General features: G+C 48.2%; 1 protein-coding gene across 1 annotated transcript; it reads right to left on the minus strand.

Annotated features, from left to right (window-relative positions):
* Nucleotides 1–26,609, minus strand: RSPO1 (R-spondin 1). Its single transcript, XM_060258480.1, has 6 exons — nucleotides 26,429–26,609; nucleotides 11,675–12,074; nucleotides 5,501–5,692; nucleotides 4,422–4,571; nucleotides 2,324–2,512; nucleotides 1–616 (listed from the first exon to the last, which is right to left on the minus strand). Exons 2-6 carry the CDS (start codon nucleotides 11,778–11,780, stop codon nucleotides 468–470), a joined length of 786 nt encoding a protein of 261 aa, XP_060114463.1. The 5' UTR covers nucleotides 11,781–12,074; nucleotides 26,429–26,609; the 3' UTR covers nucleotides 1–467.
* Between the last annotated feature and the right edge of the window lie 1,093 nt (nucleotides 26,610–27,702).

Raw genomic sequence — 27,702 nt, forward strand, 5'->3', positions numbered from 1 at the left:
TTTGTTTCGATGTTTTTTTATTCTGAAATGTTTTGAATGTTTATCACAAACATTTAAAATATATTATGAACGACAGAGCTCGAGACACAAAGGCAATCGCTGTGCAGTTCCAGGCTTTGAACAAGTGGCTTCCAGCCTCCTCCTCTGCATCAGAAACTCTCTTCTATCCCAGTCACTTCAGCTGGGAATGTTCAGTCTTGTAAGGCCCTTCTGGCTGGAAATGTTCCTTTCCCCTTAAGGTCCCAGCAGAAAGTCCATGGTGCTTAAGGGTCACCCACGAGAGTCCTTCGCTGCTCTCCCAAAGAACAGGCATGTTTCAAATACACATTGAACAGATGTGGGCCGGTGCCTGTGTGCTGAGTCCAGCTGTGTCTTGTGGCGCCCTGGTGCAGTGTTCTGGTTCAGTAAAGCTTCCATGTACATAGCAGCAATGAAGTTTTGCCATCGCACCACTGTTGGAGGGACAGCTACTGGGCAGAAGTCATTGGCACAGCTGTTCCCCTTAGTTGGCCTTTCCTTCTCTTGCCCCCAGGCCTGCTGTCTCTGGCGTTTTTTTGGTTTCTCTCCTCGTTTGTGTTGTCTCGCCTGCCTTGGTCTTCTTTTTTCTTTTTCTGTCCTGGAACAAAGTGAAAGGGGCAGATGAATTGGTAGAACAAAACACTGTACCTGCTGCTCAGCTAGAAAACATTCAGGATTCCAAAAGTGTGGAATCCTCACCCTACAATGAGGTCTTCCCTCTAAGCTGCAATCTTGTGAGCAAAAATTCTACTTTGTGAGCTCCTGGCATTAAAGTTGTGAGCTCCTGGCATTAAAGTTGTGAGTGGTTGCATAAATTAGTGTGCTCTGGGGTCATCCTTCCTGAGCAAAGACAAAAATGTGTAAGCTGGAGACTAAAAATCTGTGCGCTAGATCACGCTAACTCATCTTAGAGGGAACACTACCTATAACCTAGCCAACATGGAGAGAGGGATGGCCTTCTCCATTATTTTCCTTAAGGGGCAGTAATGCTCTCTGGTTGTCACCTATCCTTTAAGCCCTGTCGTGGGGTCCTACCCACGCACCGGCGAGAAAAGTAAGATTTACACGACAATGAAAACACACACACACAGAGACACACACAGGGAGGTGCCTGAATCAGTTTCTAAAGTGCATCAGAGTTGCTAGCAGCTTCTCATAATTCATAAAACTCTTTATTCTCTGCTCTTAACCTTCATTACACTTAAACTAAATCCCCACAAAGCCCCTATCAGCTGCCTCCGTAGATAATACCATAGGCCCTTGCATCCTACCTGGCTTTGAAGAGCAGCAGGGATTGTGATGGATGAGCTGCCACAGGGCAGTTTCATGCCATGCTCTAGGGGAGCATGGCAGATCTGATGTTGCCTATACCTGGGGGGCTAAGTTGACGAGAGGCCGGCCTTGATTGTATCAACCTAGCTATGAGGGACCGGCAAGGAGGATGAGGATAGATAGGCTAGTAAGAGATGAGTTCCTACTGGTTTGACAGATCGGGTGGCAGTTGTGTTAGAGGGTCATGGAGAGGTGAACCGTGATGCCTCACAATTCTGATCGGCCAGGGAAGTAGGAATGGGGAGGGGGTCTGCCACAAAGGTACCTGACAAAAGCAGAGGGTTACTGAGCAGTGGACCTTTGCACCTGTGCAATTTCAAGCACAAAGTTTCCAGCCAAAATGATCTCAGAAGAGGGATGGACAAACATCTCCAACTGACTGAGTTATTGGCATATGGTTGTGGAGAGTTCTGTAGCTCCAATCCAGAACATACACCACTCAGAGCCAAACATTTGCCAAGACAATTCTGTTGAGTGGGGCACAAAAAGACAAAGTTTCCACAAGCAAGGAAGAATGCTTGGCCTCGACACTGGCTACTCTTCTGCTGAGCAGCTCTATTCCATTGCATGTTCATAAAGCGCTGTTAAGTCACAGACAGCTAATGACAATCCTGTGGGATTGAGAGACAAGCAGAGGTGGTTTGCCATTGCCTGGGCTTGTTTGGTGGTCTTCTATTCAAATACAAACCTGGGCAAATCCTGCTTATGTTTTGACTCAGAAGTGGATGTGTTCTATAGTCATCTTGGGCCTGTGTAACAGCATTTTAAATTTTTTTAGATGTACAGGCAGGTGGAAAGAGATGGGTATGTCATGGGTATGGATTTAAGCCCATTTTCAAAATGTATCAGACTATAATACTCAGCCACATTTTTCCAGTGGGTAAAACAAACACAAATGGATTGTGTCTACCTGACCAAGCATCCCTGCCAATCAAGTGGTGAAGTCTGTGGGGTTAGGTGGCACCTTACTTACCTTCTGGGCACTGGGTCTTCTGCACCGTGCATCTCCGGAACTCTGTGGTGGCCGGACACAAGGATGCATCCCCAGCGGGGGCCTGGAGGATCTTGCGGGAACGCCCTTCGTTGCCCCTCCTGAAGCCGCACAGTTTTTTTTTCTTGGAGCAAGGGCCCCATGGACCCCACTCACCCATTTCACATAGTGCTGCCCCAAAGAAGAGAAGAGAAGGGAAAAAAACTTGTCTTCATTTCAGCCTGCCTGCTTGGGAGAAGTAGCCATTGCCTCAAATAGCAACACCCCCCCCCCCCCGCACACACACACACCCATTCTGGGACATTGAGATGCTTCAAGGGGCTTCCCCTGTCTGTCTGTCTCTCTCTTGGATACTTTCATTCTCAGGAATTTCCATGCTTTGGGAAATATTGCACTTTCCCCCTTTATGGGAACTATACACTTTGCACCAAGGAGTTTCGTTGAACTCATCAGCCACAGTAAGTTATGCCGCAAATGCCCTGCATTTCCTAGGGTTATCCACCTCCAGATAAGGCCCAAAGTTCCTGCAGAATTACAACTGATCTCCAACACTACAGAGATCAGTTCCTCAGGAGGAAACGTCAGCTTTGAAGGGTGGATTCTATTGGGGTGGCATCCCTGCACCTCCCCCCTCCCCGCAGCAGCTCTGCGCCCCCCCCCCGGCGCTTCCCCGCCATGCCGCCTCCCTCCCTTCAGACCCTTTCCCACCCCCACCCGTGCCAATTTCAACACCGGAACCGGCTCTAGCGCCACGTTCCGGCTCTCTAAAGCACCCCGACCCCGGCCGAACACTGGAATCGCAGGTAAAACCACGGCGCAGGACCAGGCTGCACTCCCCATCTCAGGAATAGCGTCCTGAAAGGGCAACGCCCGCAGCCTCCTCTCCCATCCAGGAAGTGGGGAAGGGAGGAGTCAGTGGCAGCGGGGGTCGCCCTTTCAGGATGCTATTCCTGAGAGATGGTGAGATGCGGCGGGGAGGTGCGGAGCTGCGGGGGGGGGGGAGGGAAGGGAATGGAGGGGCAGGCGGCGGGGGGCTGGGGAAAAAGGCAAACTAGGTGCTTGCCTGGGGCACCGGGAGGGGGTGAGGAGTCTAACCCTCCTGGCACCCTAGGCATCCACCTAGGTTGCCTAGCAGGAGGGTCGCCCCTGGATTCTATGCCATCACATCCCCACTGAGATCCCTTCCTAGGCACCACCCCCCAAACAGCCAGGAACTTCCCAAACTGGAGTCTGCAACCCTAAGCCCATCTGAAGGCCATTTTGGCTTTCTAGGGTTGTCAGTGTCCAGGTGGCAGCTGGAGATCTCTCACTTTTACAGTTGAGTTCCAGGTGACAGAGATCAGTTCACTTGGAGAAAATGGCTGCTTTGGAGAGTGGACTCTATGGCATTCTGCGCCAAACCTCATCCTCCTCAGGCTCCACCCCCCAAATGTTCAAGTATTTCCCAACCTGGAACTAGCAACTCTACTTCTGCAAGACCTGATTCTGTCTCAGGAAACTGACTAGCTTTTCCAGTCACCTCTATCTCTGAGAACATGTGGCCTAGGAAAACTGGCCTAACATTTGGGGTTTTATGTGAAGGACAGAAGTCCAGCAGAAGCATCTTCCCCCCTCCCCAGGCAAAATGGACGTGCTCTACCAGCACAGACAGGCAGTCCCTGCCCTAAGGTTGCCAACCTCCAGGTGGTGGATGGAGATCTCACACCAGGGCCGGATCTGGGGGGGGGCAGAGGGGGGTGCTTGCCCCAGGCGCCAAATTGGGTATGGAATCCATTGTATTCTATGGAACCATAAGACAGAATGGCCCATAAGGGGGCGTCATTTTTTAATTTTGCCCCCTCTCAAAAAACATGTAGATCTGGTCCTGTCTCCCACTATTACAACTGATCTCCAAGCGACAGAAATTAGTTCCCCTGGAGAACATGGCCATTTTGGCAGGTGGACTGTATGGCATTGTATGCCACTGCAGTTCCTCCCCAAACTCCACCCTCTGCTAACTCCATCCCCAAAATCTCCTGTTATTTTCCAGCCTGGAGCTGGCAACGCTGCCCTGCACCCCCAGCCAGATCACAGGACTCACCAGGACTGCTGCATTCTATAGTGCCGTTGGCAGCAAAGAAGCCTTCAGGGCAGGCTGTGTAACACTTCCCTTTATGCAGGAACAAGCCTTCCTTACACTTTGTGCAAAAGTTTCTGCTGAAACAGTCCTCACAGTTCTCAATTTTGCATTCTGTGTCCAATGGGAGAAAAGCAAAACAAGAGTGTTCAAATTAGCCCTTCAAATGTAACATTTCTTGCTTACGATGCCTGTAGTTTGCCTTCCATCAGATGACAATGGTCAAGAGAACCCCTTGGGGCCATCCCAGAATAAGGAGAGGAGAAAGAGGTCCTGCATCAGTCTTGCCTCCTGCCAATTTGGGGACTGCAACAATGGCCCCGGACAGCTGTCTCCCCGCCTCAATGTTAAAGATTTTGGAGGAAAAGATCTGCTGAAGCTAAGGCTGAAGGTTCAGTATGACAAAGAGCCACAAAGGGGAGGAGGTGTGGCTCAGTGGCAGAGCATCTGCTTGACATGCTGAAGATCCCAGGTTCAGTCCCCAGCATCTCCAGTTAAAGGGTCTGGCTGGAGGTGATGTGAAAGACCTCTGCCTGAGACCTCAGAGAGCTGCTGCCAGTCTGAGTAGACAATACTGACTTTGATGGATCAGGGGCTGATTTCAGGATCAGGCAGCCTCATCGTTAGCATGTTGGGCTAGACTCTGGAAGACCTGGGTTCAGATTCCCACTCTGCCATGGAAGCTTGGGCCAGTCCCATACTCTTTGCCTCACCTCCCTCACAGGGTTGTTGTGAAAATAAAATGGAAGAGAGGAGGACAATGTAAGCTGCTTTGGGTCCCCACTGGGGAGAAAGGCGAGGTAGAAATGAAGAAAATAAATAGAAAGAATAAGACACTGGATTTATACCCCACCCTTCACTCTGAATGAGCAGCTGCTAATGATAGGGTGTTTTGGAGGTCATTCTTTCATAGGCTGCCCTAAGTCAGAAGTGACTTGATGGCCCTTAACACACACACGGCAATGATGTCGCTGTGGGCCATTCCCGCCAACTTGGCTTGGGAGGCTTAAACACTGATCTCCCCCCTCCCCTCCCCCACTTACTGATGCATTTGTTCATGTCTGGGTTGCGCAGGTCAAAGTAGCCCACGGGACAAGAGGGCAGACAAATCCCAATCTGCCGGATGTCATTCCTTTCCAGAAGGATGAAGAGTTTCGGAGAACACTTGAGGCACCCATTGAATTCAGAGCACAGCTCACATCCTTTGGCACACCCCTGGCTCATCTCTGTGCTGACTGGAAGAGAGCAACGGAGAGATTTGTAAGCAGCCTAGAACAAGATCACAGGCCATCTCCATCAGGTCAAACTTATGGTGACCCAGTGGGGTTTTCAAGGCAAGATGATGACTGCAGATTTATACCCCACCCTTCTCGCTGAATCAGAGACTCAAAGCGGCTTACAATCTCCTATATCTTTTTCACCCTCACAACAGACACCCTGTGAGGTGGGGCTAAGAGAGCTCTGACAGAAGCCGCCCTTTCAAGGACAACTCCTGCAATAGCTATGGCTAACCCAAGGCCATGCCAGCAGGTGCAAGTGGAAGAGTGGGGAATCAAACCTGGTTCTCCCAGATAAGAGTCCATACACTTAATCACTACACCAAACTGGTTCAGAGGTGGGTGGTTTGCCCTTGCCTGCCTGGGCATCACAACCCTGGTATTCCTTGGAGGTCTCCCATCCAAATACTAGTCAGGGCTGACCCCGCTTAGCTTCTAAGATCTGACAAGATCAGGCTAATGAAGGTCAGGAACTTTCAGAACACAGCAACTTCTTATCAAAACCTTTCATGTCTAGAAAATAGCCTCTCTCTGTCAGAGGGTGGTCACACATAAAGCAACATGTTTCTCTCTCTAGATGGACCTGGCCTTTTCTTTATTGAAAACAATGAAATAATTCAGGTCCTCATGCAGAGAAGTCAAGTCAGCTTCAGCCAAATTAAGCCATTACCCAACAATGACCTCAAATGGAGGACCTGTTTGCATTGCTACTCTTCAGTTCTTACAGTGAATCTAGGCAATAAGGAATACATAGGGAAGTTAGGATGCAACTGGGAATCCACCTCAATGCAAAGTCGCCAATCACTCCGAACAGACAACACAAGCACACCAACTTACTGTGTTTTTCACTCATGCAGTGTGAGAGACGCTCTTAAGTGGCACGTGTGACTTCAGCCTTCTGGTAGAAAAGGGCTGGTCTTTAGAACTGAGTTTTTGCGTGCATGCTGCCTTGAGCTTCATGGAAAGGCAGAATTGGAGATGCCAACTCCATGTTGGGGAATTGAGGGTGGAGCCTGATGGAGGTGGGATTTGGGGGGGGGGGACTCAGTGGGCTGTAATCCCACAGAATCCACCCTTCAAACCAGCCATTTTCTCCAGGGGAACTGATCTGTCATCTGTAAAGGTAAAGTGCAAGCACCAGTTGTTTCCAACTCTGGGGTGATGTTGCTTTCACAACGTTTTCATGGCAGCCTTTTTACGGGGTGGTTTGCCATTGCCTTCCCCAGTCACTTAAGCTGGGTACTCATTTTACTGACCTCGGAAGGATGGGAGGCTGAGTCAGCCTTGAGCCAGCTACCTGGATCCAGCTTCTGCTGAGATCAAACTCAGGTTGTGAGCAGAGCTTGGACTGCAGTATTGTAGCTTACCACTCTGCACCACAGGGCTCTTTCTTGTCATCTGTAGAGAGTTGTAATTTCCAGGAGATCTCTGGGCTCTGCCTGGAGGTTGGCAACCCTGGGTAGAATAGAAATAGCTTCTGCACCTAAAAGCTGCAACAGCATTCCATGGCTGTGGGAGGGATGGTGAGATTAGAGACCAGCCATATTCGCTCCTTCCATGTTGTTTCTGCTTTCCTTTATGTGGGTCCAAAGGAACAGCAGTTGCATTCACAGTAGACACAGCTGCAGTGAGGAAGATTTGCCATTACTAATCCATTTTATTGCTGTCATATTTAGTGGGCCTCTAGGGGAGATGCATCTGCCCAAAAGATTACAGCCCTGGCTGATGAACTCAGGCTGGTTTGCTGAGGTTCCTAGTTCCTAGCACAGCCTTTCCACGTAGGGTTGTTATTCTCCAGGTACAGCCTGGAGTTCTCCTGGAATTGCAGTTGATTTCCAGATTACAGGAATCAGCTCTTCTGGGGAAAATAACTGTTCTGGAGGGCAGCCAATAGAATCCCATACTTCCTGAGTTCTCCCCTCCTCCCCAAACTGCCCTCTTCAGGGTCTGCCCCCCCAGTCTCATAGAATTTCGCAAGCTGGAGTTGGCAACCCTACTTCCACCCTCAAGCAAGGAAGAGGCAACCTCTAATCCTTTACTGTTGTGGTCAGTCTAAGATGGGAGAGGAGCAAAGTTGGGTGTCTGGAGACATCCCAGAATTAGAACTGATCTCCAGGCAATAGAGATCAGTTCCTCTGGAGAAATGGCTGTTTTGGAGAGTAGACCCTGCCTAGAGCATAATATCCTGCTGAGGAGAGTAGACCCTAGAGCATTATAGCCTGCTGAGGTCTCTCCCTTTCCTAAATCTTTTCCTCCCCTGCCTCCACCCCCAAATCTTCAGGAATTTTCTAACCCAGAGTTGGCAGCCCTAGCCAAGGAACAGCAGCTGTTATACAAGAAAGGGAGCTGAGGTTAGCACACAGCCTTTGCCAGGTTCCTCTGGAGTCAGTCTTAGTTCAGGCCCCGCAAGGATTCAGGAAGAGTCAGCCAGCCCTTTCCAACAGAGACTGCAGACCCGTTAACATCACTCCCCCATCTCTGTCTTGCTTCGCACTCCAACTTCTCATGGTTGGGGCACAAGGCCAGTTCTGGGCACAGACTTGCTCGGGGGCCTTTCTGTTTCAGCCAACCAAAACATCCAGTTCCAAGTGTGTGTTGCTTTCTGGTATCAATTACCACAGACAACTCAGCCTGGTTTTTAAACAAACTGTCTCAGGTTATTTATGCTGGTTAATTATGCAAGCATTGCCTTTTGTTTATAGCCAGTCAACATCTTTTGGACTTTATTTTAAACACATTATTTATTCTTCCTCTAAAGCAAGTGCTGGGACATTCCTGAGAGATTTCTTGGGGAGGGGGTGGGGTTAGGGGCAGGAATCCTACTAGAGGCAAAAGGCTCCCAAGTAGGGTTGCCAGGTCCAGCTCAGGAAATCTCTGGGGACTTTGGGGGTGGAGCCAAGAGGCTTTGGGGATGGGGCCAGGAGACATCAGGGGTGGAGCCAGGAGCAAGGTTGTGACAAGCATGACTGAACTCCAAAGGGAGTTCTGGCCATCACATTTAAAGGGACCAAGCTCCTTTTAGATGCCTTCCCTTCACTGGAAATAATGGAGGATGGGGGCACCTTCTTTTGGGGCTCATAGAATTGGACCCCCTGGTCCAGTCTTTGAAACTTGGGTGGTGGTTGTTGTTTGAGGAGAGGCACCAGATTCTATGCTGAAAATTTGGTGTCTCTACCTCAAAAAGCAGCCCCCACCTAGACCCACAGATTGATTATCTATTATACCCTATGGGGATCAGTCTCCATAGGGTATAATGGAGTGCTTGGCAGACATTTCCCCCCACCACCACTTGCTGATAACCCTGAAGCAGGGGAAGGGCTCCAAACCAGGGGATCCCCTGCCCCAACTGGGGATTGGCAACCCTGAGGGCTTCCATGGCATGACTTGGTCCCAATGAATGATAACAATCACAAGTAGGGACACAAACTCTGGGTTGAGAAATTCCTGGAGATTTGGGGATGCAGCCTGGGAAAGGTGAGATTTGGGGAGGGGAAGGATCTCAGTGGAGTTATAACTCTCCAAAGCAGCCATTTTCTCTGGGGAAACTCATCTTTGTCATCTGGAGATCAGTTGTAACTCCAAGAGATCTCCAGGCCCTACCAAGAGCTCAGTGACAGCCACAGCACCAGGTGCTCCAGATTACTTTGGACACCACTTGTATAAATTTATGCTTTAAACCACATATAAAACTGTATTCCTCCCCCTTCTCTTTCAGGGTCTCTCTACCCTATATTCCCTTTTCTTTCTCAATAACCATAAGAACATAAGAAGAGCCCTGCTGGATCAGATCAATAGTCCATTAAGTCCAGCATCCTATCTCACACAGTGGCCAACCGGTTCCTCTGGATGGTCAACCACAGGGCAGAGGCTGAGACATTCCCCTGATATTGCCTCCTGACTGGGAATCCGAGATGTTGCACTTCTGAATGTGGAGGTTCCCCTCAGTCATAGACAATCCCTAAGTGATAGACATATCCTCCAGGAATCTATTTAATTCCCTAAGACACTCCTCAATCTGATTTTTAGTGGAAAGTGCCACTAAGTTGCAGCCAATTTATGACAATCCCGTAGGGTTTTCAAGGCAAGAGAGATCCAGGTGTGGTTTGCCATTGCCTGCCTCTACGTAGCAACCCTGGATTTCCTCAGTGGTCTTCCATCCAAGTATTAAACAGAACCAACCCTGCTTAGCTTCTGAGATCTGATGAGATCAGGCTAGTCTGGCCCATCCAGGTCATGGCTACTCCCATTTTTACACACAGACTTACTTAAGGTTGCCCTTTAGTTGCACATTTTCCAAGCACTCAAAACAGAACCCTTTTAACACCTTCAGAAAGAAGATGCTTTGCTACTGTTCATTGCTGGTGCGAATGCTGTCTGGATGGTCTGCACAGCTGGGTGGATATGCAGATGTGCTTGTCTTGAATGGCAAGGAGTCCTAAGCCCCCAGCAAGGCTTTTGTCATGTTGTGAACTTTGAGTTGTGGGCGTGTTGGGGCTAAAAGTCCCTGTCGAGGCAGTGCTCTTCCCCTGCTGTGCCATTCCTCTACAAGGGTAGATCTAGTTAGTATTTCTCTGCAGAAAGGGACGTTGACAAGAAAGGGCCTTTAAGAACGTGACCTGAATAATCTCTTTTTATCTCTCCACTTTTTAAAAAAATTAGAACATCCAGCCCAGTGTTGCCAATCTCCAGGTGGCACCCAGAGATTTCCTGGAATTACAAGTGATGTCCAGATGGCAGTACCTCTGGAGAAAATGGCTACTTTGGAGGGTGGACTCTATAGCATTATACTCTGCTGGTTTGTTTTCTTGGACTTTGGACCAGCGTGGCTGTAAACAGCTTTGGGACAGGAAGACTCTACCACGCAAGCAGGGAAAAGCAACACTTGCCCTGAGCATCACAATTCTCTTATTTGTTCTCCTGTCAGGATTACTTGACATCCAGGGGCAATATTCTCAGGTCCTTCTTCTCACAGAAAAGCTACAAACATTACGAGGGGTGCCAACTCCAGGGGAGGCCATGGAGCTCTCCTGGAATAACAACTGGTCTCCAGATGACAGAGATCAGTTTCCCTGGAGCAAATGGTTGTGTTGGAACTCACTCCTGTGCTGAGCTCCCACCCCAGGCTCTGTCTCCAAATCTCCAGGAATCCCCCCAATCAGGAGTTGGCAACCCTAGACATTATAAATAGCCAGCCAATGGGGGGAAATGGATTTTGAGCAAAACGGTTGTCACCAGTGGAGACCTACCAAAGGCCTTGAGATTATCTTGGAATCCTAAAGCCCATGCATTTGGCAGAGGTTGGAACATCTTAGAATGTCCAACCATTGCTACTCTCTGCCCTCAATCACACACACAGTTTCTGTCACTTATACGCTCCATAAGACAGACACACTGCCCTTTTTGGTTTATGAGCATCACTCTAAGAAAAGTTTTTCCAGATAAGGCATGGCGCTTTTGGCTGCAGTATTAAACCCACACTTTTCCAAACACTAAAAACATCGCTAAAATAAAATTTCCGTGCATGAGCCTTGCTTGCACACACATTGGATGATGCACTTTCTATGCATTTTCAGTGCAAGGCGATCGTTTGCAATTGGATTTTCCTGTGTGAAAAATGAAAATCCAGTTGCAAATTATTGTTAAAGTGTATCAAAAGTGCATTACCCAACATGCATGAAAGCAGTTCTGGGTTGACATAAGGGCTGCTCATTTAGAAAAGGAGGAAAATGGGCTGGTTTGCTTCCTGAAGACCTTCCCTTCCCATCTCAGCCATGATGCCAATCCATACAAAACAGCACAAAGGGTGGATTCTATGTTGCTTGCTGACCTCCTGGTGTCTTCTGTCACCCCTAAGATGCCTGCAAATGTATTGGGAGAAGGAGAGCAAAGCACAGGTCTGTTTCAGAGCGACTCGCCATTCAAAGGGGCTCTCATACGTACTTCGCCTTTGCCTCTTGCCTTTCAGTGCTTTGCTGCGGCTGCTGTCACTGCCCATGAGATCCACTGAGTTTAGAAAAACCACCACTATAAATAGTCCAAGCTGCATAGTAACTTCCCAGCAGCGTGGGCCCTTGAAGGCAACGTGACTGGCAGACTCCGATCCACAAGTGGGAGATGTAGGGGGTGTCTCAACCCTTCTCCTAATGTCTTTGCGGCTGAATCAGAAGCACGAGTCTGTACATGACGCCTGATAAGAGACCGTCTTCACAAGTCAGGGTCTTGGTCACGGTTCTCTTATGTTGTAGTCCCCATAAGGAGCTGGAGGGCTTGCAAAGTTAAGTCCCATCTGGAGTGTCTGCACACGGTGAGCACGGAGCTGTGTGGAGATTCTCTGCTTGCACTAAAGCAGTTGGAAGGAAAACAGAAAGTGGGTTAATTGGAAAGTGAAACCTTTGCTCCCTGCCTTCTTTCTTCTCTGCTGCTCTAAATCTGTAGACTGCTTCCTGTAAGGATGATTTAGGCAGTTTACTGTGTAAAAACTCATGATCTGAGTTTGATCCCCAGTGGAAGCTGGGTTTTCAGGTAGCCAGCTCAAGGCTGACTCAGCCTTCCATCCTTCCAAGGTCAGTAAAATGAGTACCCAGCTTGCTGGGGGGAGGGGGAAGTGTAGATGACTGGGGAAGGCAATGGCAAACCACCCTGTAAAAAGTCTGCTGTGAAAACGTTGTGACAGCAACGTCACCCCAGAGTCGGGAACGACTGGTGCTTGCACAGGGGACCTTTCCTTTCCTTTCCTGTGTAAAAACAAGCTCCCAGATGGAATTTCTGCTGCTGTAATGTGACATCTGTGTTGCAGGGTTGCCAGCCTCCCAGGCGAGCCTGGAGAGCTCCTGGAATTACAACTGCTCTCCAGACTATACAAATTAGTTCCCCTAGAGAAAATGGCCACTTGAGAAGGTAGCCTCTATGGCATTTTACCCTGCTGAGGTCCTTTCCCTAATAAAGCTCTGCCCTCCTCAGGGTCCACCCACAAATATCCAGGAATTTCCAAACCCGGAGCTGGCAATCCTGTGCTGTGCTACATGAGACAGAGGCTGCAATCCTAAGGATACTTATTAGGGAGTAATTCAGTGGGATGTGCCTAGGATTATACAGACAAAATGTTGATTCTTTCTGTACATTAAACAGGGTTGCCAACTCTGGGTTTGGAAATTCCTGGAGACTTGGGGGAAGAGTCTGAGGAAGGTGGACATATGAAACTGCCTTATACTGAATCAGACCCTTGGTCCATCAAAGTCAGTATTGTCTTCCCAGAGTCCATTTTGCCACAGAGTCCACTCTCCAAGCAGCCATTTTCTCCAGTGGAACTGATCTCTATTGTGTGGAGATCAGTTGTGATTCTAAGAGATCTCCAGCCCTACCTGGAGGTGGGCAACCCCAACATTGAACAGTTTCCTTGACTAACATGCCACACATCACTGCCACAGGAGGTGGCGGCAGCTACAAGCATAGATGGCTTCAAGATTGGATAAAGATATGAAGCAGAGATCCATCAGTGGCTATTAGCCACAGGGTATAGATGGAACTCTCTAGGTGCATTCACACTACACTAAATAATGTGTTTTACATCCAGATTTTGCTATTCTTGCACTGTAAAAATCTGGACGTAAAACACATTATTTAATGTCATGTGAATGCACCATCTGCCTGGGGCATTGATACTCTGTATTCTTGGTGCTTGGGAGGTAACAGTGGAAGGGCTTCTAGTGCCCTGGCCCCATTAACAGATCTCCTGATGGCACCTTGGCCACTGTGTGACAGTGCTGGACTGGATGAGCCATTGGCCTGATCCAACATGGCTTCTCTTATGTTCTTATGTCCCTCCAGACTGGAAATGCTGACCTTGAAGCAGCTGCCACTAGGATGGATGGGCTGGAGGGCCCTGGTTTTCAGCCATGTGCCAGCCTGACCATGACTTGCATCCTCCATATATCCCCAGTATAGGTTGACAGTGATGGGGAAAGCCATCGGCATCAGAAGCACAGTTTGTTGTGGGAAAAGGCCATCCAAGTGAGGGCACGGGACCTTCTCCCCTGCTGTCACTGCTCAGGTGGGTTGCCAAGGCTGCCGCACTGTATTGGCATCAAGCATGTGTTTGCACTTAGGGTGACACTGCGTCATTCAGCTGGTGTGTATCGTGTGTATGTGTTTGTAGACTTCAAATAAACAAGGAGCTGCTTGTATAAATTGAATCCTGCCTGGCTTTGGACTTGGAAAGCTGTTTAAGGCAGCCTGTGTTGCAAACACTATCAGATGCCTCAACATCTTTGGCCTTCCGGGCTTCGTGATGATGTAAACCAAGGAGGGGAGGGCGGCTCAGGCATAGAAGAATCCAAGCAGGAATCGCCAAAGGAGTTTTCTTTTGGAGTTTGCCCCATTAAGGGGAAGACAAAGGAGAATGTTAGGCAGGGAGGCCTGAGAAGACAGATAGATGGGGAGAATTCAGCACACATCTGCATCCAATATGGATTTTTATAGATTCAAGAGGGTAGCCATGTTGGTCCGAAGCAACAGGTCAAAGTTTGAGTCCAATGGCCCCTTTAAAACCAACAAAGCTTTTGCGTGCATCTGAAGAAGTGTGTGTGCACATGAAAGCTTATACCCAGGATTAAACTTTGTTGGTCTTAAAGGTGCCTCTGGACTCAAAACTTGATTCTCATGAACTTTTATAGACACTTTTAACACAGGCACACATTTAACAAAATTAACATCTGGAAGTGTATCTCTACTGCAAGCTTTCCTTGCAAATGCCATTCATTTCAGTGTGCAAGAGAAGAATCCTGCTGGGATGCTCCTACTGGGTGTTGCCCCATGTCTTTAACATGGGTTTTGATCAGTTGCACACTTAAAGGGAAGCCTACACCTTGCTCTAAGGCAATTCAGGCCAGGCAGGGTTATTTGGGGAGTCTATGTTCCTGCAAGCAATGTGAAGTGGCAACCTACCTCCTACTGTAACATGTCTTTAACAGGTCTGGAGCTGGCGTGCATTTAAATGAGTGCCTTCACTGAAGGTTATTTTCACATGTAGAAGAAGAAGAAGAGATTTATACCCCACCCTTTACTACCCAAAGGAGTCTCAGAGCAGCTTACGATCTCCTTTTCCTCCCCGCAACAGACACTTTGTGAGGTAGGTGGGCTGAGAGAGCTGAGAACTGTTCTTGAATAGAACAGCTCTGACAGTTATGACTGACCTAAGGTCACTCCAGCATGTGGAGGAGTGGGGAATCAAACCTGGTAAAAGTCCATGCACTTAACCACTACATCAAACTACTACTGCAGGACCTCAGCGGGACTTTGCCAAATATCTTGCAAAAATCAAGATCTATTGAATTCATGGTATTTCCAAGAGCAATTTAGGCTAGTAACCTAAAACATGATACAATTAGTCTGCTGGGATTTATTCTTGACAAATCCATGCCGGCTTCTCATAATCAGTGGATTGTTTTCAAGATGCTTACAGACTCGACTGCTCTGTCATCTGATCTCATATATTACCTGGTATCAATGTCAGATTGACATTGTTGATTGTTGAATTAATTGTTGATACTATTTATAGTTTTATGGTTTATTGTCTGAAGGTTTTATGATGTAACCCATCCTGAGCCCATTTGTGGGGTAGGGCGGGGTATAAATTAAATAACTAAAATGAATGACCTGTCTGTAGTTTCTCAGATCCTCCTTTTTGAAGATCAGGACGACATTTGCTTGATTCCTGGTCTTTGCCTAGTCCTCCAGAATGTCTGAAAGACAACAGAGGTTCTCAGAGTACATCACAAAGTTTCCTTTAAATGCCCATACAGAACTGCCAACTCTGGGTAGAGAAATTCTTGAACACTTGTGGGGGGGATGGAGCCTGGGAAGGGTGGGGTTTGGGGAGGGGAGGGGAGGGACCTCAACAGGGTATAATGTCCAACTTCCAAAGCAGCCATTTTCTCCAAAGGAACTGATTTCTGTAGTTTGGGGATCAACTGTAATTCTGGGAGATCTCCAGGTTCCACCTGGAGGTTGGCAAGCCTAACATCCTAGGATGCAAGTCATTGAATGAACTTATTTAAGGTACCTAAGTCTTCCCTGGCACAACATTTGCCTGATTCCTGATCTTTGCCTAGTCTTCCAGAATGTCGTTCTCAATCCTAAACTGGAATCCTGTTCCCTCACTATGTACACACACTTTTGCTTGGTTACATCCAGTTGGGGGAAGATGGAGGTAAAGTGGGAAAGGAACAGTTCTGCCCACTTTTTGCACCTGTTAACATTTTCCCATCTGATCTCATATATTACCTTCCTTCCTTTTCTTTGTTGTCTGAACTCTGCATTTCCCAACATGATCCCTAAAGCCCAAGCTGCGCCTTGTTTGGTGTAGTGGTTAAGTGCGCAGATTCTTTATCTGGGAGAACCAGGTTTGATTCCCCGCTCCTCCATTTACAGCTGCTGGAATGGCCTTGAATCAGCCATAGCTCCCGCAGTAGTTGTCCTTGAAAAGGTAGTTTCTGTTAGAACTCTCTCAGCCCCACCCACCTCACAGGGTGTCTGTTGTAGGGGGGGGGGGAAGTAAAGGAGATTGTGACCACTCTGAGACTCAGATATAAATCCAATATCTTCTTCTTCCTCCTCAGTAGACATCCCAAGTCAAGTTGCTGATTCTGGGTTGGAAAGATCTTGAGAGTGGAACTGGGGGGAGGGGCGCTGAGGAGGTGGGAACCTCAGTGGGGTTCAATTTCATAGATTCCACCCTCCAAAGCAGCCATTTTCTACAGGGGAACTTATCTCTATCACCTAGAGATAGGGTTGCCAAGTCCAATTCAAGAAATATCTGGGGACTTTGGGGGTGGAGCCAGGAGACTTTGGAGGTGGAGCCAGGAGCAAGGGTGTGACAAGCATAATTGAACTCCAAAGGGAGTTCTGGCCATCACATTTCAAGGGGCTGCACATCTTTTAAATGCCTTCTTTCCATAGGAAATAATGAAGGATAGGGGCACCTTCTTTGGGGGCTCATAGAATTGGACCCCCTAATCCAATCTTTTTGAAACTTAGGGAGTATTTTGGGGAGAACCACTGGATACTATACTGAAAATTTGGCGCCTCTACCTCAAAAAACAGGGCCCGCAGAGCCCCAGATACCCGTGGATCAATTCTCCATTATTTTCGATGGGAATAAATCTCCATAGGGAATAACAGAGTTCCCAGCAGACATTTCCCTCCCCTCCCCCGCTTTCTGATGACCCTGAAGCGGGGGGAGGGCCTCCAAACCGGGGGATCCCCTGCCCCCACCTGGGGCTTGGCAACCCTAGAGATCAGTTGTAATAATAGGAGACCTCCAGGCCCCACCTGGAGGTTGGCAAGTATATTCCTGAGTGTCTTCTCTCCACTTCTGTTTCCTACAAAAGCCCTTCTTGATGGTCAGCTCCTCCCTTGACTTTGTATGTGACCATGCAGACTTCTTTAGAGGGCTCTCATTTTTCTTTGACTTTGGCGTCGTTGATGAAGGTGCTTTTCCTACTTTGTGTTCTGAAAGCCGCACCCACCTTGGACTGCTTTCTCAATGGGATGGCCTAGTCATGCAATCACACCTTGCATTCCTCCAAGGCCTGGCCCATGTATGCCGCAGATAAAGTTGCCAGCTCAAGGTTAAGAGATACCTGGAGATTTTGGGGGTGGAGCCTAGGGAGGGCACAGTTTGGGGAGAGGAGGGACCTCTGTAGGTATAATGCCAGTGAGTCCACCCTCTGAAGCAGCCATTTTCTCTAGGGGAATGAGTCTTGATAGTCTGGAGATCAACTGTAATAGTGAGGGATCTCCAGGTATTACCTGGAGGCTGGCAACCCTAGCTGCAGAGTCCAGAGAAAAAATGCTGAAGTGATAAGATGGGACTGATAGTGCTATCTCAGGCTCTAGGGAAGAGCTTACTTTTTTCAGAGTTCTCTTGTAGTTCCCTGAAAACAGCTAACTAGCCCAGCAGGGCTCAAAGTCTCTGATGTGCTAATATTTTAATTGAAGGGAGATTTGAAGCATCTACAGCTATTTCAGAAAAGGTTAACACTAAAGGGGAAGCATTAAAATGAGACACATTGCCGATTTACATTCTGCAGTGGTGCACACATAGCTCCAGTACTGGCCTTTTTGCTAACTGTCCACAAGGGCTTCCATCCATCACACTGGGTCTGATTGGTAAGGCCACACCTTGAGCTGTTAACCTCCAGGTAGGGCCTGGAGATTGCCTGGAATTACCACTGATCTCTAGATGACAGAGTTCAGTCCCCCAAGAGAAAAATGGCTGCTTTTGAGGTTGGACTCTATGGAATTATACCCCACTGAGGTCCTTCCCGCCCGCCTCAAACCCTTCCTTCCCTAGGCTCCACCCCTAGATCTCCAGGAATTTCCCAATTGAAAGTTGGTAACCCTAGCAACACCCCAGCCTGCCAACAGAAGAAACAATAGAAGGAGGGGCACTGGAGAGAGGAAGACTTGCAGGAATGACGGCATGAAGAGAGTGCTTGCCACACTGAACACAGAGACATGTGTCCCTGCTGCATCTTCCCCCCTTTAGAAGCAGCCTCAAATCCAGGCTGTTCTGCTCACTACCTGCCTTCACGACCACACTTGCCTCTGCTCTGCAAGCTGTCCAAGGATCAACGCTTACAGGGTTTCCAGCTCCAGGTTGGTGAATTCCTGGCGATTCCTGTTCTTCAGCCTCCAGAGAAGATCGGCTGCCCTCTGCTGTCTCATCCTTGTGTTTTTCTTAGGGCAATCCTAGCTCTGTCCCACTGAATTACTTGGTAATATAGATTGCAGGCTCTGTCTCATGTAGCAGAGTTTAGGGTTGCCAGCTCTGGGTTGAGAAATTCCTGTAGATTTGTGGGCAGAGCCTGGGGAGGGCAGGGTTTGGGGAAGGAAGAGACCTTAGTGGGGTATAATGGCACCAGGCCAACCTCCAAAGCACCCATTTTCCCCAGAGGGGACTGCTCTCTGTTGACTATACTGCAACCAAAAGAAACAGATCCACCATATCCTGTTCCCAGAGTCCTACCTGGCCCTGGGTGGAGGGGCTGTGACTCAATGGTAGAGCATCTGCTTGGCATACAGGTTCAACCCCCCCCCCCCCACATCTCCAGTTAAAACGGTCAGGAATTAGATTATATGAAAGAGCTCAACCTGAGACCCTATAGAGCCATTATCAGCCGGAGTAGACAATACTGACATAGGACCAATGGTCTAATTCAGTATAAGGCAGTTTCATGTGTCCTTTATCAAACTCATAGTTATACACCACTATGGGCACATCTGCCCCTTTCCAGCTGTGGTTCTTAGGCAGATGTGAAGAGGAAAGGGCTGAGAGAACTGGGGCAGTTCCCAGCTCCTTCTTCCCTGATGCCAGCAGCAAAGGAATTAGCTGCCAAATACAAGCTCAGAGTGAAAAATCTGCCCGAATTGCTTGCACAATTTCAGGAAAAGTTAGCACTAAAGAGCTCTCGCCAACTGTTCTTTAATCTGTCACAAACATCAGCTACCCACTCTGACCACAAGCAGAGTGGTGCTGGAACAGAGACAGACAGTTTACACATCCAGTGGAGGGAGGAATGGGGCTGGACACCTCTTGCAAAGAGATTCTTTCTGCACAGTGCACAATGATCTGATTTATGTCCTGATGGGTTTGCAAGGCTGGCTGAACATGACAAAATCCATAGGAAATTCGTCTTGGGAGGTGCTGGCTCTGAGGAAAAGATGTTGGGCATGAGGGGCAAAAGTTCTCCTTGGTTTAAGAGTTTACAGGTCGTTTGTGCTTGCTGTTGTTGGAGGCAATGGGGTGTTGTCCACTAATTCAGGTTTGAGCCATTAGGGAGGGGGAATTGGCTGCTGATGCATTTGTCCAGTTTCATTAAGGTTACGATGCCAATTTCACCCCAACCTGGCTGGACAAATCTAGTTTGATCTCCACAGATCACGGAAGCTGAGCAGGGTCGGCCCTAGTTGGTACTTGGATGGAAGACCACTGAGGAAGTCCGAGGTTTCTACACAGAGGCAGGCAGCTGTAAACCACCACTGTTTGTCCCTCGCCTTGAAAACATTGCAACTTGACAGCATTTCCACCACCACTGACTTTGAAGCTCCCCATTGCTGGGAATTAGTCTTTCCTTGAACATATGAACATATGAAGCTGCCTTATACTGAATCAGACCTTTGGTCCATCCAAGTCAGTATTGTCTTCTCAGACTGGCAGCGGCTCTCCAGGGTCTCAAGCAGAGGTTTTTCACACCTATTTGCCTGGACCCTTTTTTGGAGATGCCAGGGATTGAACCTGGGACCTTCTGCTGCCCAAGCAGATGCTCTACCACTGAGCCACCGTCCCTCCCAAACAAACAAACAAAAGCAATAAAATGGTTTTTCTTGCACACCCCCAGCAACTACCTTTGCCTTCCCATTGCTTTTTTTCTCATTATTTGGTATCCCTCCTCACTGCCTTGATTCCGTGTGGTCCTTCTGATCTCCAACTCTAATGCCCCACTACCTCTTCCCAAGCAGCCAGAGAATCTCCGTGTAAGAAGTGCTGTGGAGCTGCAAACAGTTCTGACTGATATTTCACCACCCGCCCCCAGATTCCAAGGTGTGGTTCTTTGGGTGTGGGAGCTCTTGCTGTAGGGCTGGATTCCGTCCTCACTCATCACCCTGGGTTCTAGGATGCAGCAGGTGGGGATGCAGGGAGATCCTTCATGCGATCAGCCCTTGGGCTAGAGGCCAGACACACACCTGCTACTCATCTGGGGGCAAAAGTCTCTCTTTCACGTTGTTGTGATTCACACCACATCTGGGAGCACAGGTGTGGTGAATTGTCAGAAGGGTGGCAAAGCCCAGCATTTGTAGAGCAGTTTTAGCCACACTGCCGGGAAGCCTGCCCTCTTCTTTGTAACCCAGGGGGATCATGCAGCATTCCTTTGCAGACTCTTGTTCAGTTTTACCTGGAGATGGTGGTGGAAAGTGCCGTCAAGTTGCATCCCACTCATGCTGACCCCATACGGTTTTCAAGGCAAGAGATCTTCAGGGATGGTTTGCCATTGCCTGCCTCTATGTAGCAACCCTGGACTTCCTTGGCGGGTGCCCTTCCAAGTGCTGACCCTACTTAGCTTCCAAGATCTGTCAAGATTGGGCTAGTCTGGGTCATCTAGCTCAAGGGTGGCCAAACTTGCTTAATGCAAGAGCCACTTAGAATAAATGTCAGATGTTTGAGAGCCACAAAACATGAATGTCAGATGTCAGAGAGCAAAATAGATGGGGGAGAGGTCAAAAGAAAGCAACTTTAAATGCATTCTCCAAGCTGCTGGCTGGCTTGGCAAAGTGATTTAAAGAGATAAATGCCTTTTCCAAGCCAGCTGACAGGGCAGTGGGGGCTTTGAGAGCCACACAATATGTGTGAAAGAGCTACATGTGGCTCCTGAGCCGCTGTCTGCCCACCCTTGATCTAGGTCAAGGCAGAGCTGAAGGTACAAGACAGAGGTAGAGAAGCATCAGCACTTCTGATGGGTGCACCTTCTCCCACCAGTATGATCCTACAAAAACCTCTTCAACCAGAGATTACAGCAGAAGAACAGAAACAAGCATTGCCCCCTTGGGGAAGGGTACTTCCCTGCCCACCTTCAGCCCTCTCCTCTGACTGGAGGAAGCAGACAATGACCTGATGTATCACCCCTGTGGAAAGCTGTGGGGAACACACGCATCTCAGCACAACAACAGCAAGTTTCATCAAAGGCAACAGGAAAATGAGTTTTGTACTCCCAGAGCCACTTCAAATGCTCATCCAAACAACTGTCTGTCTCCACCCTTTGATGGCAACCCATTGAGCTTCAGCTTAACGAGATAAAACAAACCTTTCCAAAAACTCAGCCTTGGGCTTGGGGGTCAGTGTGGAAGAACTTCATTAGGTGCAATGTGCAATCACCACCCCTAGCGCTTACACAACTAAATATATGATTTTGTCAGTATGTCTTAGATAAGAACACTGGATAATGTATGTCAAAACTGCCATTCCTGGAAAGTGTACCATTTCTTTATGTGGTTCCACTGGGGATCTCTCATCTGAGATGTTCCGATCATTCCCTAGCAGAAAACCTCTCTTCCCCTGGTTTGACAGCAAGGTGAATCCTGCGTGCCACAGTGGCTTCCCACTCTTACCAGCGGTGTGATCCCTGCTTCACAAGGCATGCTGCCCTCAAGCACACCCCCCTGCCAGCCAGCCAGACTGCCTCAGGTCCCTCTAAACCTTCTTACCTCTGAGCTGTAAGTAGCTCCCGGCTTGCCCAACAGAGCCCTCTCGGCTATTCCAATTAGCCTCCAAATCCTATGGCCATCACAACTCCTCCAGAAAAAAGGAAGTTATCCAGCACCACTAGTTTTCTTCTCTGCTCATTTTTGTTTTACCTTCAGTTTAGGTTTGGTTTAAAAAAAAAAAAAAAAAGGATTCGCCTTTCTCCTTCCAAAACCAAGCAAGCTAAAGATTCCCCCAGCTTTGCAGACAGACGTGATGCCGTCTCCGATCTGCCCGATTGCAGCTTGCAAAGGCTGTCTGGGCTCGTTCATACTCCATCAGCCCACACTGCTCTCGGTGCATGCTGAGCAAAACAAGAATGTGATCATATCTGAGCCATTTGTACTATTCATAAACTCCCGGCTGCGGTGCTGCAGATCCCAGCCTCTCCGTTCACCTGGGCAGCTGTCCTCGCATCTCCATTATCATTCCTTCATACGTATCTATTATTCCGCTCTTTGCAAAAAAGGCATCCAGTGCACACTCCGGCAGAAGGGAATCCCACCCCACTCGTACCACCTCCTAAGACAATATCCTGCCAAAATATTGCGACTGTTGCAAAACCTGGACTGGAGCTTGCAGAGTTCTGCCCAGAGCCGGCAGGAACTCAGCCGATCTCCATCAGAGGGATGGGGGAGCAGGCACCGTCCCCTTTGGAGCCAACTGCCAAGGAGTGGATGCTAATATTTCAGTAGTAACCTGGCACAGTGTGGCCTGCCTACTGCTCCAACTGTTAATAAACATGACACAGGTTCAATGAAGTTTGTTACCTACTTGGGAGGGAGGGATGGGGGGAGTAGCATGGAGCAGGGGTGCTTTGCTGCAAGGGAGACTGGTTCATGCTTATAAAGGGAAGAGATCCTTGGCAGAGCAACCTGGGAGCTCAGCACAGGGCCTGGCAGCCTGGTGCCTCCAGGCAGGAGACCACAGCCTATCTCTTGACTGAGCTACTGCAGCCAAACTCATGGTAATTTGCAGGCGTTTAATCTTTTAAATGGCCCATTAGCTAGGCTTGCCAACTTCCAGGTGTGGCCTGGAGTCCTTTTGGAATAACTGGCCTCCAGACTACAGAGATCAGTTCCCTTAGGGAACATAAGATCATAAGAAGAGCCATCCTGGATCAAGCAAAAGGCTTGTCTAGTCCAGTGGCCAACCAGTTATCTCTAGGAAGCCCACAGACAGAAAGGCTGAAAAAGCATCATCCTGCCTCTGCTCCCCAGCAACAAATACAAAGAGGTGTGCTGTCTATCTCTGGGACTGGAAAGGAAGAAATGGCACCTTTGGTTATTTTATACCCTCCCTTCTCTACCCAAAGGAGTCAGAGCTGCTTGCAATTTTCTTCCCTTCCTCTCCCCACAACAGGCACCCTGTGAGGTAGGTGGGTCCAAGTGAGCTCCTTGGAGAACTGCTCTTGAGAGAACAGCTCTAACAGAACTGTGGCTGGCACAAGGTCACTCCAGCTGGCTGTATTAGGGTTGCCAGGTCAGTGTTGGAAAATATCTGGAAACTTTGGGGGTGGATCCAGGAGAGGGGGGGGGGCTTGGGAGAAGGGGAGGGGCCTCAACATGGGACAATCAATGCCACAGAGTTCACCCTTCAAAGCAGCCATTTTCTCCAGGGGAGCTGATCTTTGCCAGCTGAAGATCAGTTATAAAAGCAGATCTCTAGACCCCATTTGGAGGCTGGCAACACTAGGCTGCATGCGGAGAAGTGGGGAATCAAACCCGGTTCTCCCAGTTTAGTCCACCACTCTTAACCACTACACCACAGCTGGAGTCTATGGGATCACATCCCTACTGAGCTTCCTCCTTCCCAAGATTCTATCCTCCCAGGCTCCACCTCCAAATCTCCAGAAATCAGCCTGGAGTTGGCAGCCCTACTTTAGCTGAAGCTCTGGTCTGTAGTACAAAACAAAGCCATCTGTGTGCCGTCTGGGAAGCCACATCTTCTCTTCTCTGTTACTTTCTTTTCCCAGTCGGTCAAATTGGTGGCAAAAAGTTTCCATGGGAGATGCTACTCAACTACTCTGGGATGCTGCACAAGGTCCAGTTCTCAGGCAAATGCTCCTAAATATTTATATGAGCTGTTTGAATGAGACCACCTGAATCTGTGTTTGGCTTAATCTTCAAGGTTGGTGCCTCCAGATGCATTGTTTTCTAACTTTCTAACTAAAATCTTAGAGGGGAAAAACTGTGTAATATATTTGGATTACAAAGATTTGTATTGTTTTTTACATATAACAAAGATAATAACCAGGGTTACCAACCTCCAGGTGTGGCTGGAGATCTGAGATTACAACTGGTCTCCAGATGACAAAAATTAGTTTCCCTGAAGAAAATGGCCACTTTGGAAGGAAGACTCTATGGCAGGGGTGTCAAACATCTGGCCCAGGGGCCAAATCAGGCCCCCGGAGGGCTCCTATCAGGCCCGAGCAACTGGCTGTCATCTGCTTCCTTCTCCCTCTCTCTTGCTTCCTTCTGCATCACAGCTTGCTTTGCTGGGCTTGCTTAATTGCATAGGACCTACAGAGCCAAGCCTCTCTTTCTTCTATTGGCTGCCATTCCTCCCCCTCCTGGTCCCCTGGGGAAGGAAGGAAAGAACCAGAGCTTCTTTTGTCTAGTTCCCTGGATCACACGGGAGCGATACAAAGAAAGCACCTTTAAGACCAACAAGTACTAATGTTTTAAGCATTAAGCATGTTCTATTTTAAGCTTTTCAAAAATCTTTGTGTTTGTGTCCTTTATAAAGTTTATATCTTCGCCACGTGGCATTACATTTTATGACACACATAGCTGGACCCAACATGGTCTCATTTATGTCAGATCTGGCCCTCATAACAAATGAGTTTAACACCCCCCCCCCCCGCTCTATGGCATTATATCCTGAAGTCCCTCCCCTCCCTAAAGCATGCCCTCCACCCTCACCCCCCATCTCCAGACATTTCCCAACTCAGAGGGGGCAACCCTATTAATTACAAACAAAATATATATAACCCCTCCCCCGTCTCAATACTGTTATATTTCTTACACTGTCCTTACGGAATTGTTTGAAATTTTTGTAATCCACTTTGAGACCAATTCCCTACTAGCCTTATGCTGATCTCATGCTCCTCTTCTCTGTGGAGCGTCCGTCGGATTTCACACTATCTGCTCCAGGGCTGCAACTTGCTTTGCCTTTTTCACATGGCAAACAGAAACTGGTTTTTAGAGGATCTTGTTTGCTGCGCAAGAGATGGAGCGAGTTGCAGCCCCAGGGCAGGTAGTGTGAAATCCAACAGAAGCCCCGCAGAGAAGAAAGTGAGAGCGGCATAAGGCTAGTGGGAAATCGGTCTGAGTCTCACCAAGAACAGCAGGCAATCAGACAGACAGACACCAGTGTTTGAATTCATGTAAACAAGCTGAAATTGACCCCAGGCCAGACAAAATGGAGATGATGTTGATCAGGAAGGCCTAGCCACGCATTCCAAATGGGGTTGAATCTACTGAATGAGATGAAGAGTCTGAGGTTTCTTATGGACATGCCTTGCTCTTTGAGCCACAGGTTGGTGGAGCTGGTAACAGTTTGTTCCATAAGTTGCACCTTATTTGGAAATTTCCCCTCTGCTGACTTCACTGACCCATGCTTCCATGACCTCTAGGCTGGGCTACTGTAACACACAGTACATAGGGCTGCCCTTGAAGTAACCCAGAAATGCAGTAATGCCTCCTGATTTTCTGCAGTTGGCATAACCATTATAAGTTCTGTACTACAACAGCTATACCGGCTGTCAGTTTGTGTTCAAGCTCACTGCACAAACATGAAGTTGCTTTCTATTGAATGTAGGTTTCTGGCTCTGGGTTGGGAAATATCTGGGAACTTGGGAGATAGAGCTTAAAGAGACTGGGGTTTGGGGAAAGGAGGGACTTCAGTGGGGTATAATACCATAGAGTCCACCTTCCAAGATGGCCATTTTCTCCATCAAGTTTTCCTCAGGCATAGAAAGGTCTTTCCCATCATCCATTACCTGATGCTTTTTACTTAAGAGGTCAAGGACTGTGCCTGGGTTTTCTGCATGCCAAGCAGATACTCAACCACTGAATTGTGATGCTGCCCTGAGTTTAAGAAGCTGGTTTTGCCCTGATCACATAAGCCCTGGTCCCACCTGGAAGCTGGCATCCCTGTCTGGGACTCTCATATCTCCTTTGACCCCAGTCACTAATTCTGCTCAGCCCAACAATTGTTAGAAGTTCCCTTCTTCCAAGAGGATCAATTGACCTTGATTAGAACTATGGAGTTTTTTGTAATGACTTCCATCTCCTGCAACAGGTATGTAAAATTCTCCTCTTTGTTGAGATTCTGCAGTTTTTGTAAGGCACTGTCCTTTCAAGAGGCTTTTTTCAGTTCTATGAAGTGCTTACCTGTTCCTTGCTGGTCATTTTATGATGTTTGCTTTGAGAATTCTTCTGTCTTGTCCGGATGTTTGCACATACTGAACCAACAAGGATTGTGCTATGTTTTTAGCATTTCATTTTATTGTAGTTTTGTCTTTCCAATTTTGTAAGTTGGTTCAACAAAGGTCGAAATCTTTTAAATAGATCTGTAAATAGGAACGAGGGTTTTGTCAACTTAGGATAGAGATGTGGTACAGAATTTGAGTGAATCTGTGAAAAGTTTGGTGATTTTACTGGATTCTCCTTTGCTGTTTGAAAGCCAAATAAATGTAGGAATGAACATAGCTTTCTTGAAACTGAATCTTGTGGGGAAACTGCTTTCGTTCTTAGATGCAGTTCCTCTAGGCACATTTACTATACTTCTGGAACTTTGAGGCTTGATTACTGTCCTGTACTCTATGTGGGGCTGACCTTGAAGACAATTCAGCAGCTTCACTTGGTACAGAACAGAGCTGCTTGCCTGGTGAATACAGCATGCAGAGTCTTCCACATGGCAACAATTCCACAGGGTTTCTCACTGCTGGTGTGGCTACCAATTAAATGCTGTGGCAACAGGACTTCCATGATAGGTTTCCTCACATTTTCCCTGTTACAGTTCAAGCCATTTCTACTACCCCACTCAGCCTAGGGTTACCACGTCTGACTCGAGAAATATCTGGGGACTTTGAGGGTGGAGCTGGGAGCAAGGGTGTGAAAAGCACAATTGAACTCCAAAGGGAGTTCTGGACATCACATTTAAAGGAACTGCACACCTTTTAAACGCCTTCCCTCCACTAGAAATAATGGTTATGGGCACCCTCTTTTGGAGCTCATAGGGGCGTTCTGAGGAGGGGCACCAGATGGTATGCTGAAAATTTGGTGCCTCTGTCTCAAAAAACAGCCCCCCCCCCCAAGCCCCAGATAACCACGGATCAATTCTCCATTATACTCTGTGGGAATTGATCTCCATAGAGTATAATGGAGTGCCCAGTAGACATTTCCCTCCTCTCTCCCCCCCACCCCTTTCTGATGACCCTGAAGCAGAGGGAGGGCCTCCAAACTTGGGAACCCCCTCCCCCAACTGCAAATTGGCAGCCTTAACTCAGCCACCTGGGGGAGGCTTTTCTGTTTGTTTAAATAAGCAATTGGTTCACTATATCATTACAATTTTGTTACAGTCTATCTACTAGATCAGGGGTGGCCAAACTGTGGCTTGGGAGCCACATGTGGCTCTTGAAGGCTTGAAGCCCTGCCCTGTTGGC

Source organism: Heteronotia binoei, chromosome 17 (assembly GCF_032191835.1).
Source record: "Heteronotia binoei isolate CCM8104 ecotype False Entrance Well chromosome 17, APGP_CSIRO_Hbin_v1, whole genome shotgun sequence".
Lineage (NCBI taxonomy): Eukaryota > Metazoa > Chordata > Lepidosauria > Squamata > Gekkonidae > Heteronotia > Heteronotia binoei.